The sequence below is a fragment of the Fringilla coelebs genome (genome assembly GCF_963513975.1).
Source record: "Fringilla coelebs genome assembly, chromosome: 22".
Lineage (NCBI taxonomy): Eukaryota > Metazoa > Chordata > Aves > Passeriformes > Fringillidae > Fringilla > Fringilla coelebs.
Window position 1 is genome coordinate 8153598 of NC_140048.1, and position 13001 is coordinate 8166598.

General features: G+C 48.7%; 1 protein-coding gene across 1 annotated transcript; it reads left to right on the top strand.

Annotated features, from left to right (window-relative positions):
• The first annotated feature begins 4169 nt into the window (after positions 1-4169).
• Positions 4170-11017, top strand: TMEM52 (transmembrane protein 52). The gene is made up of 4 exons (XM_084220142.1): positions 4170-4503; positions 5254-5298; positions 6497-6666; positions 6939-11017. The coding sequence occupies exons 1-4, from the start codon at positions 4391-4393 to the stop codon at positions 7238-7240; spliced, it is 630 nt and encodes a 209-aa protein (XP_084076268.1). The 5' UTR covers positions 4170-4390; the 3' UTR covers positions 7241-11017.
• The last annotated feature ends 1984 nt before the right edge of the window (positions 11018-13001 follow it).

The window sequence follows — 13001 nt, forward strand, 5'->3', positions numbered from 1 at the left end:
GGGATCCAGCCAAATGGAAAGAAGATGGAGGTTCCATTCCTGGGAGATCCCTGGGTCTCTGGTGGGACATGGGAGGATTTTGAGGTTGTTGCAAATAAGTGAGGGCAGCAGGGATGTGGGAAGGAAGGGCCATGTAACATTTCTGCTGTTTCACCCAAAGTTCTCTGTAAAGTCTGGTGCCAGTGGCTTCATTTTGCAGCAGACTCTGGGATAATAACTTTGTGTTAGAGGAAAGAATTACTGAGAGCCCCAGGCAGCTACACCACTGTTAGTCCCAAGTCTCCCAAAGGTGGGCATTCCACCAGGAGGAATATCTGCTTTACATCCACATCAGTGAGTTTCTATCTTTATCCAATTTCAGATGCTTTTTGTAGGATTTGGAAAAGCCTTGACTTTTTCTAAGACCAGAATAAAGTTTCTTATTCAAGCCTCCTCCAAATCATTTGGGGAGTCACTTTTACAATGTCCAGTCAAATGTGCCTGGTAACAGGTGGTCAAGGGGGAATATTCCTGTGCTGTTCCCTGGATAGGGGCAGACACTTGCCAGAGATTCTGGCTCTCCAGGAACTTTGTATTTCTATATTTGCCTTCTGCTGAATTCTGGGTGAGAGCAGAATCCTGCTGTTCTGGGGAAGCCAGAGTGCCCTGCAGGTGGAACATCTGTCAGGAAGCAGCAGCTGGGTCAGGAAGCAGAGCTGGAGAATGGAGGGAGCAGGAAGGCAGCAGCCATTAGACACAGGATAATCCTGTGCATCCCTTATCACACTCTTTCCTGAGTCACAGGCAGTCTGTGGCAAAGTTCCCTCCCCACCTCTCCGAGGGCGTGCTGCCCTTTGGCCCCTGGCTGTTAAATCCCTGACTCAGATGATGCAATCAGAAAATAGAAACATTATTTGTAAATATCCCTGTGGAAACGAGCTGGGAACTGCAGGAACAAGCAGGGAAGCAATTGTCACAAGGAACATTTTAACCAGGCTCCCCCTTTGACAGAGGAGGTTTGTGGGAGTGAAGAGGGGGTTCCTTGTTTTTCCAGCCAGTGTTTGATCCATTGAGATGTGTTCTCATTTAATAATGGCTCGAGTGCCTGGGGAGTCACTTAACTCTTCAGTCTAAAGACTGCAGATGCTGAAGCAGTCCCAGTGGCCTGTGGGGAGGAGCTGGGGGTGGCAGTGCCAGCCAGGGACAGCTCTGCCTTCCTTGGAGGCCCTGGTGTTGCTGCTGGCACAGCTGGGCTGGAGCTGGGCACAATGGGCTTTGTGTGCTGGCTCCCCTGCAGCCCCAAAAGGGTGAGTAAATCCCACTGCAGCCACTAAAAGCACTGCACACAGCACTGCTCACTCCACACTCACCTCAGGGCAGGGCAGTTGTGAGTTAGCAAGGAAGGGCACAGCGTGTGGGAGTGGAGAAGCTGCTTCAGGCACTGCATTTGTGGGCATCCATTGTGTGAGGATCCTTCAGATTTCACTCCTGCAAAGTGATGGCTGAGGACAAATCAGTCTCCAGGCTCTGGTTATCATAACCACACAGAACGCTGAAAATAAGTGTAACATTATCTACCAGGAAGCAACACCCCTGTCTTAGGAATCTTCCACTTCACAGAGGTCAGGTACTGAGAAAAAGCATCCAGAGGATGAAAAGAAGTAAAAAATTAAAGAATGATGTAAAGAGAGTGACATTGGTGCCCTCACAGGGTAAGGAGCAGCTGCCACTGACCAGCTGAAGGCGCCACTGGTACCCAGTGGTGAGCAGAGGTGTCACCCCCTGTACTTGCATTCCTGGGACTGGAGAACTTGGATCAATATTTTCACAGGACTGAAGTGAACATAAGGTTCTGGGTTTCTCTGGTCAAAGTCTCCACGTTTAAAATTCAGTATGTGTTTGTTCTCTCGGGGGAGGCTTGGACCAGGATAACAGGAACAGGTGGTTATTTCTGGAGGACTGAAAATAAAGTAAACTCTCCCTGTAAACTCCAGCTGACATTCTGTAAAGCACTTATGGAAATCTGAGCAGGTTTTAGTCCCTTTCATAAGAGAAAAGCCTGGTGGTTTAGCTTGTCCTCAAAAGTGATCATATTTGACTTCTTGGGGGCACAATGGCTGCTCAGGGTTGGGTTTCCCTCTCTTGGATTGCTTTGTTCTTTGGGGACACAGAGGGTGAAGTGCCAGCTCTCACATGGGGGCAGCACTCGGGCAACGAGAGCCACAGACTGATGTGGAAGGGAAAACAAATTGTCTGATGTGGAGAAGCAGATCCATTGGGAATGTGTGAGACTGTGCTGCCTCACCTGGGACACCACTACAGTTTCAAAAGCAAAAGCAGAGTTACTGTGTCTGCAAAATGTAACCTGGATGTTTCACTGCCCTTCCATTGAGAGCTACCACGGTTAGAATCATCATGATGCAAACCTGCAAGTGTCAGAGATGCACACCTTCAGTTTATTGAAAATGGAGGAATTCTGTCAGGATGCTCCTGCCCACACAAATCTCATGTACAATGTGTGTTGTGTGCAACAGCTTCTTGATATTTTTCCAATGAACAGAAAATTGACTGGGACAGCTGAAGATGGAAACAATTCCCTGGGAACTCAGACACATGGAGCTGATCCAGCAGTAGTGAGTGGGTCTGTAGGCAATTCCCTGAGCAACCAGGGAGCTGAGAGTGCTGCTGTGTTCTCCTGCATGGATCAGTGCCAAGTCCCAGTGCCCAGCAGAAGCTCAGCACAGCTCCTGCAAGTTCATCTCTTGGAAAGGCACCAACCCTGTTCCATTCTGTGCTTCCAGAGTGGGTTTTGCACAGTTGTAGCACACTGGGCATTAAAACTGCCAGGGGACTCTAAAGATGGAACCTGGTGTTTCTGTTTCCATATCACAGGACTCCACTAGGAAGGGGCTGTTGTTGTGAGGACAATATGGAAAATGTAACCTCAGAAGTATTTCTTCATTTCCTGGAAGTTGAAGTTTTCTGCTCCTCTAACTGCACTTGTGACCATTCTGCTTTCAAATTGAGTTTTGCAACTGTGACCACTCTGGGTCCCTGGATACAAACTCGTGGTTCCATATTTGGATCTAAAAGCAAACATGAACTTCATGGCACTGATGCAGTTCTGGTTTAATGAGCAATTCACACCCCCATGTATGACCTTAATAATCCTTAAGGGCAAACCCAGCTCATTTGTAAAGCAGAGAGTGAGAGAGTAAGCACTGGTGTCACACACATTTATTAATTCATGTTCTGCTTCTCCAGAAGTGACTTCAGCTATTTCTTCACACGTATGAGCACAGGTTTCCCTCAATGAGCAATGGCCCCATGACCCTGAGCAGTGCTGGAGGAAAACACTGCAGTCACTTTGTCACATGCCATTGCTGAGTCTGGAAACACTGGCCTTCAGTTCGAGGGATCAAAAGGAGGGAATATCACCTGGTGCTTCCCAGGCATTGTGTCCATTGGGCTCCCCATGGAGCGGCTGCCCCAGGATCGTGCTGGGCCGGCCCTGACAGGACACCAGGTGCCACCAAAGCCACTCCATGGCTGCCCTCCTCAGCTGCACAGGGAGGAGAACACAACAAAGCCTCATGGGTGGAGATAAGGAATTTCTACATTTGAAATGTTCGACACAATTAAATAGCCTGGAGCACACCAATCCTGAAGAGCCGTCAATCAGTCCTGTTTCACCTGATTTAACAAGGCTGGTTTTAGAAGGGGAAATTATCTGCTCTTCTAAACATTTGTTTCTGACTCATATATTTCATACCAGGTTTCTCATTCCTCTATTTCTCCTTCAAGTCTCTCTGACACAGCAGAGGCTCAGGGGTGTGTCCAGCTGCTGCACACCTGATGGGTTCTGGTCTGGTGAGAGCATCTCGTGCAGTCCCAAAGTGCTCCGGGGAAATCTCTGCATGCGGAGCTCTGTCCCCTGTGGGGACAGGGACAGAGGCAGGGACAGGGGCAGGGACAGGAGCACGAGCAGGGGCAGGGAGAGGGACAGGGGCAGGGATAGGGGCAGGGGCAGGGACAGGAGCACGAGCAGGGGCAGGGACAGGGGCAGGGATAGGGACAGGGGCAGGGACAGTGACAGGGGCACTCCGGGGTAGCCGGGCCGCTGTGCCCCGCCCGGCCCCGACCCCTCCCGCGGGCGGGCGGAGGAAGCGCGGCCGCGGGGCCCGGGCGGGGCGGCGCCGCCCGCTCCTGCCGTGCCCTGCCCGCCGCGGCTCTGCCCCCCCGGGCATGATGCCGGTTATTTATTGCGCTGCCCAGCACGGGCTGGCCCCAGGGCTCGGTGTCCCCTTTCAGCGCCGGCCGCGTGTCCTTGAAGCGGCGGCGGTGGCTCCCGGGGCTCCGGCAGCCGCGGCGCTCACGGACGCTCGCCCGCAGCCGGGAGCCTCCCGGGCACATGCCGCAGGGAGACGAGGCGCTTCTCCTCTGGCCACCTGCTGATCCAGCCCCGGGCTCCCCCCTTCCCTGGGCATCGCTCTGTTCTGGGAACAACTGTGACAGCTCTGCCCGGTGAGTAACCACTGCCCGTTCCCAAACCTTCCCCACCGTGACCAAGTGACATTCCCACAGCAGAACGGTGACTTGCTCGTGGCCATCCTTTACAACTTCTTTTTTGATCTCTATGACAGTCAGCAACTTTTAAATTTCACTTGCCTGCCCTTGCTCTGTGGACTGAGGTGAATGGTTCTCTCCCAAGACGAGTCCCAAGTGTCACTTTGGGCAGTTTGCAGGGGCTGTCCTGTGCTCAGAGCCACTGCTCTGGCACAGGAAATCCACTGCAGGAGGTTCAGCACACACAACCCTGCTGAAACGGCACAGGAGCTCTTCTCCTCCTTTGTACTGCTCTAGAGCTGAAAAAAGCCATTTCTGGCTGCATTGGAGCTATGGAAAAAATAACTTTAAAATATCTGGGGGACACAGACCAGCATTTTCAGACAGGCCTCTGGTATGAGGCACCTCATCTCAGTTACCTCTAAGTAACACTGATTTGGCTCTTTGGGAATCCTGCACAAGTCATTCTCTCTCCCAAGCAAGAGTAAAGCACCACTCAATAAAAACATTTTTTGATTCAGAAGCAACTTTTACAGTGGGATTGTTTGCATGTTCTCATCTGGAGTAATGGTACAACCATGAAGAACAATCTAAAGTGGTTTTGCTCCATACTCTTACTGAGTGCTTCCCCTTTTCCACCCCAGGGAAGTGCACTCCCTGTCATACATGCACCATTTAAATCAGTGAATCATCTGCCTTCCTTCACAGATGCCCTCAGAACATGTCTGATTGGACAAGTCTGTGGTATGTCTGGTAAGTTGGCTTTTAATCTTCCTAACCCAGAACCTTTTGGAGGTTTTTATGAGCAGTACTTGGAGTAAGGCAGTGGAGAAAGGCTTCTCTCAGGCAGGATCAGGGAAGGGTTCTCTGTTTTCAGAGGAATGGACTGGACGAGGCCAGGGGAGATTGGGTGTCAGGTGGGGACCAGCATTCACTGAGGGCTGTGTCATCTTTCCCTTCTGAGTGCTCTGGAGTTGAACTCCAGGGTTTGTTTGTTCTTCCTAAATAGCCAGAGCCTTGCTGGCCATTGGCTCTTGTCACAGGGCAGCTTCCAGCAGGGATTTGCTGGGCCCTGGCCCTGCCCCATCCCCAGCTCACTCCCTTCTATGGGACAGGGACAGGGACTGTCCCCTCTGCTGAGCACAGAGCTGAGCACAACCTGCTGGGAGGGGCAAACTGGGACCAGAGAGAGAGGATTCCCAACAGGATTCATCTCTCACACCTGGCATAGGTGCCCTGGCATTGTTTTCACAGTTGGCATTCTGTCCATACATTGGCTTTGGTGGCAGCACACAGAGGATTGATTACATCACCTCCTTCAGTGTGGAGCAGTTTTAGCTGTTTAAAAAGACACAGTTACCAAAAATAGATTGAGAAGGCTTCTAAAAGCCTCCAAGAAAAGAGGGAGTTGGATTGAGAAACTGAAAGGTGGCAAGGTGGAGTTTCAGTGGAAAGGAGAACCTGAAACACAGGTATATCAGTCTAGGTACATTGTAAATTGTTAAATTATAAACTTCCTTAAGCAATAGCTAAAGATAGAATTGTGTTTTCAAGGCATAAATATAATTTAATAGAATATCATTTCCATGCTCATTTATAAAGAGAAGCCCTAGACTTGTGAAAGTTCATGCTTGTATTTCCCTCCAAGTACAAACCCTCTCTTGCTGTGGGAAGCAGAGCCACTCTCACTGCACAGAAATGGAAAATAACCCAAAATAGGGAAATGTTTCAGCACCTGTGAGCCAGAACGGGTTGTACTGCTGGGCAGTAATTCTACAACTCATGATTGAGTGTTTGTGATCCAACTCTCTAATCCAGGATCCAGCACCATTCAGAGCTAAAGCAGGGAGGCTTGGCCTGTCTTCTGACCATTTTGGGTGAAATGATATTCTGGTTTAGAAGCAGTAAAACGTGAGCAGTGGAATGGAGGTGTTCCCCCCTCCCCTTTCAGGCTGATCTTGCTGATGGTGTTCCTGCTCCTGCTCTGTGGGGTCTCAGCGAGCTGCGTCAAGTTCTGCTGCAGGAAGAAAAGGCTCCCAGTGGAGCCCTTCCCTCGGCACCCCTGCGACCTGACCGTGATGGGCATCGACAGCGACAGCACTGCCCACAGCACAGTCACCTGTGAGTATCCTGGAGCCACCTGCTCCTGAAGCTGTGCCTGCAGCTCTGTGTCCAGCCCCTGCAGGAACAGCAATTCCCAGGGAGCTCCCACAAGAGGTGAAGGGAGGGATCAGGGTGACAGGAGTGACTCTATATGGACAGCTTTGGTATACAGTGCCTTCATTCTGAAAGCACAAAAGTCTGTCATTTCCTGGAAAAAAGCAGGATTAGCCCTTCATATATGTGTCCCATGCAGGGGTTTAATTTTTATTTTTAATTCTTTTTCTTCCCAGCATACAGCTCATGGCAGTACCCTCCAAGTGTCCAGATTCCCTTGGTATTTGTGGATATGGATAAGAACACAGTGTCCCCTCCAGCTTACAGCCTCTATGCCATGGACCTGCCACCTTCCTATGATGAAGCTGTTCAAATGGGAAAGCAAGTGGCACGGACAAACCAGAAACTTGATGACATCCCTGAACAGGTGACACCACGTGGGCTGAATCCCAGCCAGTCCCCACCTGACACAATCAACAGAGATCCAGCAACACAGACAAATTCAGAAGATGCCACGAAAGAACAGCCACAGGTCTGACTCGGCTCAGATGGGGAGAAAAGTAAGGGAAGGACTGTAAGAGTTAAAGAAGACATGAAGAGTTTGGGTTTCTAAGTAGGTTATGATGGAAAGATATTTCTTCTCATGCCCTTGTAATGATCTGTCAGAAGAAATGTTTTCTGTGACTGCTGTAATCCCATGGTAAAGCTTCTTCAAGGATATGAAATGAGGTAAAAGGACAGCAGTTTAAAAATGCCTGTAAAAGTGGGACGTGAATGAGTGTTCATCTTCTGATAAAAAAATTGTTCCTTGTGTCCAGCAATAAAAAAGGTTAGGAGAATTTTGCCACCTTGGGAATACACTCAGAACAGCACAAACAGGAAGCTGTTGTACTAGAACAGAAGTTTCCCAAGCTGGAGTTGAAGGGAGAATCCCAGCAAGTGACACTGAACAGCCTCTGTGGTTTCTCTTCTTTTGAGAACACCAACTGCCCAGGAACTGCTGAGGACAAAGTGCTGCACAGAGGCTCCTGTTCCTCAAGGAGCAGCAAGATGCCAGGACAGGAGAGCGTGGAGGGAAATGCTTTGTGTTGTTTCACACCTGCACAAAGGGAATGAGGCAGATGAGACACGACACTTCTGTGCTGGTGGTGGTCATGAAACCCCCAGGATTGTTTTTGAGTTTCTATAAATCTTTCCATTTCTATTTTCAAGATGTTTTGCCTTGCGGGTGGGTTCCCTTTGCTATTTCATTTTTCCAGATAAAGTACACATTAATTCCAAAGAGGCACCTGCACACATGGTTCAGTATTATTGGTGTGTTTCAAATATTCATCAAATATTTCAAAGGTACCTTTATATTTTGTTATCTGCTCAGGTGTCAGGGTCTCAGGCAGCACAGGAAAGAGAAATCACAGGTTCCTGGCAGCTTTTACCAGTTCAGCACAAACTCAGGAAAGAGCAGAGTGACACAAAACATGCTTGTGCTGAGCTATCCAGAATAAGTCAAAGATACAAATACCACAGTACAGGCTGGGCAAAAGTTCAAAGAAAATACTCTCAGGGATGGTTCTTCGTGAAGTACTGATAGAGGGACAACTACTGAGCATCATTGTAGAACTGGGAGCTTGGAGCTGATCACAGCAGTAGCAGCCCAGATGACAATGTGGGCTCCAGAGGCAGGTTTTTAATGCCAGCTTTTTCCCTTGCTCTTCCATATTCCAAATGGTCCAAATTTTGTCCACTCCTGAGCAGTGATTTTCTGTGAATCCACTTCAGCAAGGTGCTAATCTGGCTGCTTTAGGAACATGAGCAATTGCCAGGGTGGCTCATGGCTCTGGGTAGGGGCAGCAAGCAAAGCCTGAGCACTCGCTGCTGTTAGTGAATGCAGCACAGATTTAGGTGTCTGTCACTAACAGGCAGAAGTGGTGGGCACAAAAGCCTGCACAGCTTTTACAAGACTGTTATTCTCTGACAACCATTACTGCAAGAACAACCCTGGAAATGAGCACTAATGATTTAAAAATGAAGATCTCTGCCAGCCACAGGCCCGAGATGCTGCTGCAGAGTCATGTGTGAGCTGTCCATGAGTCTGGCTCCCCAGGGAAGGGTCGCTTCTATATTTAACTTGCATGTAACTTACTATGAGGGTTGACTGGTGCAACAAATCTGCTTCTCTCGTGTCTCCTCTCTGTCATCCTTCATTATATTTCTGCTGTTTTATTCTTTCCTCTGCTTTCCTTATCTGTGTCAAGATGGAGGCTGGGCATAGGCCAGGGTAACTGTTTGGATGTCTCTGGCTGGAAGGGCAATTCTTGCCCAGTTCTGGATGTCTCCAAGTCATAAAAGCAGCAGATGTATTTTTATTTATTGAACCTTTCCATTGTGCTCAGAACGAAGCCTCTGCCCTTCCGAAGAACGAATTAGTGCTGGAGGGAAATGGCTGAGCGCTCCCTCCCAGACAGAGACGGGAATTCAGAGCCAGGCGAGTGAGAACCGAGACTGACACAAGAGGGCAGTCCCTGCCTGCTCGCCGTGCGCCGGGGAAGGAGCGGGAGCGGCAGCGGGAGCGGGCTGGCTGCAGCCGGGGAATCGCCCCGGCTCCAATTCCCTGCCCTGCCCCTGGTGCTCGGAACCTGCCAGACTGCCAGCTCCGTCCTGCTTGGTCACAGGAGATGCAAAACCCCAAGAAAACCCCAAATGCCTGTGAGTTCCTAGGAATAAGGACATAACCTGGTGTTTCCTTCCTAGCACTCAAGGAAAAATCTTGTTTTACCCTGTAACATAGGTCACTAATTCAGAAATTGTTACCAGCAGCTACTGCCCCATCAGCCCTCAGGAACACAGACTCCCCTCTGCACACAAAAGCAGCTCAGTTTGCTGGGTCACCTTCAAAGTTAGGAAATTATTAAGGTCTTTCTTGTGACTGGCCTTCTCCAGGGTGGTGCCATGCTGGAGTCCTTGCAATGCAGGGTTGGAGAGATCCCTCATCTCTACACAGCTTCTGTTTCATGAAACAGGGACAACTTCACATTTTTGAAACCTGCAGTTTTCTATCACTTTGCTTGAAACTGGTCAGTGGATTCAGAAGTTATTAGCTGGGTGTGCAGAGGGGAAGGAGGGGAAGGAGGACATGGATTTGGAATTTGTGACTGCAAAGCCTCACTTCCAGAAGAAAGCAGTTTTTAAAAAAACTCCAGGAGGAAGGTTGGTCCCACAGCAGGGTAAAGGCCTGGCCTGATGCAGGATCTCAGAATTCTGATTTGTCAGGCTGGTGGTTTTCACCATCACTAGATCTATTCAAGTCTGATTATATCCACACAAGCTTTGTGACATCTCTAAGGGAAAAGCCCCTCTCTGTAATTACCCAAAGTGCATTTTTAATTGTGATTTCTATTTGGTCCTCACTTTGGCACTGTTCAGCATGCAATTTTTCTTCTCTCATTTGTTCAAAATGATCATTTTGTCAGTTATTTTCTGCTGTTCTTTGCTGGCTGTGTGAAAGAGCCTGTGCTGGGGAGATGGACTGCTGAGGCTGGAGCCTCCATCACTGTCTCTGCTCTCACACATGCACTCAGCACGAGCACTTGTGCTCAGAAAGAAAATGCAGCCATGGAAGTAAATTTTCTCAATAATTCATGGGCTTTATAGCCCAGAGCAAATTATACCTTGGCTCTGTCATGAAGCTCAGGCTGCAAATCCCTTTATAGCCAAGCTCATTAACAATGTCAGTAAAGTGGTACCTCTAGACTGGCTTTGAGAATTGATGCATTATAATCTTTGGAGAGTGTTTAGTGGTAAACCTGCAGCATCCAGACTGAGCCATCAGTGGGGTCTGGATAGAGGAAAAGTCACAGAAAAAAAACATTTCTTTATTTCTTTGTTTGCCTTGCAGTTGCCTTTGTGTGCCTCAAATAGCTCAGGTTTGGTTGCTTTGTGTTCTAACTCATTTTGTCTTTATCAGCTGCAGTTTTTTGAGGGAAAAGGATCACAGCTGCTGCCAGCATGGGTGAGTGGGACACTGGGACACAGGCAAAACCTGCTCATTTCTGGAACAAAATATCTCTGCCACAACCACTCTTCACACTCCTGGCTGTCTCCTGGTTCTGATCCTAATCCTCTTTACCTGTTAGAACTCTTTTTGCTTAGGGAGACACTAATTTTCTGCAAGTAACAGAGGTTCTTTCCTTCACCCACAATTAAAATTCAAACTGTGAGAGAAGCCTTGGAATCCTTCTCAGAGCAGACGATGAAAACAAAGTATCACAGGGGAATTGTGCTCTAAAAACTGGAGAAGACAATAAATGTTTTATGAAATTCTACATCCTAAGGTCAAACTCAATGCACAAAAAAGGCTTAGGTGCAAACCCACATTGCTGAGAAAACATTTTGTTCTGGTCAGTCAAAATTTAGAATACAGAATGCCAGAGCTGCTCTCTTTTTATCTTACTGGAAGGGAAAAGGGGCCTGTAGAAAAGAATGCAGACTTTCAAAGATATTTCAATTTTTTTTTAAATAACAAAGCTCACCTTGGGCACTCAGAGAAAGGAGAAAATCAATTTCTATTTCAAACATAGAAATGAATCTGCAAACCTGAATCTGAATTAAAGTGCTTAATTTTTACTCTTTTTTTTTTTCCCCTGCTTTCCCAAGTAGCTCAAAAACGAAACAAAAGAGAAGAGCTTGATGTCAGGTTCTTATTTGTGCATTGGGTTTTTTCTTCCCATGCCAGGAGTTTATGGCATAACTACTTCCTCCAACAAGTGAGGAAGTGCAGTCCCAAGGTCCAAGTACTGACCTGGGAACCCACTTTGGTGACTTTTCTGCCACAGGCTTCCCCATGACACTGGTCTGTAGAACAGGGACTCAGCTCTGCCTTTTCTTGCACAGAATTTGGAGGATGAATACATTGAGCGTGGGCTGTGCTGTCACAGTGAAATACAGGTACAGTCAGAGCATGATGAACTTTGTGTGGGACATGAAGTGCAGGAAAAATCCTCCCCACTCCCTCCCCCTCTTAAGGGGCAAATCTGGAGAAGAAACTCGGGCAAAGTGTGAGATTTAGAAAGAGCCCCTGGACTTCAGGTGCCTCATCACAACATTCCTACCTAAGGGGAGAGAGGCAAGGTTTGCTCAGCTCCACGGGGCTGGGTTTCTTTGCCCAAACCCTGCCAGGCAGCTGTCCCAGCCCGGGCCGCTGGTGGAGGTGGGAGCAGCTGCTCTGCCCCGCACTAAGGTCACTCCAGCTGCGTTTGAAGGCAATCGAGCTGGGATTAGCCGGCAAAGCAGACGGCCATAAAAATAAACACTCCGTGTGTGTTTGGAGGTTTCCTCCGCCCTTGGCTGAGCTGCCTGCTCCCAGCAGATGGGGGAAGTGAGCCGGAGTGGCCCCGGTGAAGGTCGGCTGGGCAGACTGCGAGGCCAGCACACACAGCGGCAATTACATTTAGTGCGATTATTTGGAGGAAAAAACCCTGGTATGCTTTTATTCCTCACTTATTTCGCATATAGACTTCCCCCTCTTAATAACAGGCCCACAGTACCTGCTGTAAAACACAGAAATTCAAATGGCTTGGGCCATCTGGGAAATAAAAAAGAGTATATTGGGTTATTTTCCACTGTAATAATGAGGAAAAAATCGGTGATAATGAGTAGGGTTATGTCTCAATCGAGAAACATCCCGGAGTGGGACAGACTCCAGCTCTACCACAGATATCCTGGGCATCTAGATAGGTTTCAGTGTCTCTGCCTCTATTTAACATGGGTAAACAATTCTAGGATCCAGAGGTTGGAAGGGACCTTTGGACATCCCCTAGTCCAGCTGCTCCCTGGGGCCAGCCAGAGCAGCTGGCCCTGCCCACTGTGGCTCTGAATTCTCCAAGGATGCAGAACTCACTGCCCCTCTGGGCAACCTGTTCTACTGCCTGACCCCCCTCACAGTGAAAATTGGACATTTTGGACTGTTGGAGTGGAATTTCCTGTATTTGGGGTTGATCCTACTGCTACTTACCGTGCAAGCTGGTGCCCAGTGAGAGAAAGTCTGCCTCTGTCTCCTTTCTCCTTTCCCCCAGGTGTTTGTACACATTTATAGATCCCTCCTGCACCACCTCACCCTCAGGCCAGACTCCCAGCTTGCTCATCCTTCCCTCATACGTCAGACACTTGGATGCCTTAATCATCCAAATATTTAACTCCATCTTTTCTCCAACCTGTCCAAATCACCCAGGAATTTCCCCTGAATTCCAGTGTGCTGTTTAATGGGTTTCTCCTGCCTGTGCAGTGAGGAGCTGCAGAAAGCAGAG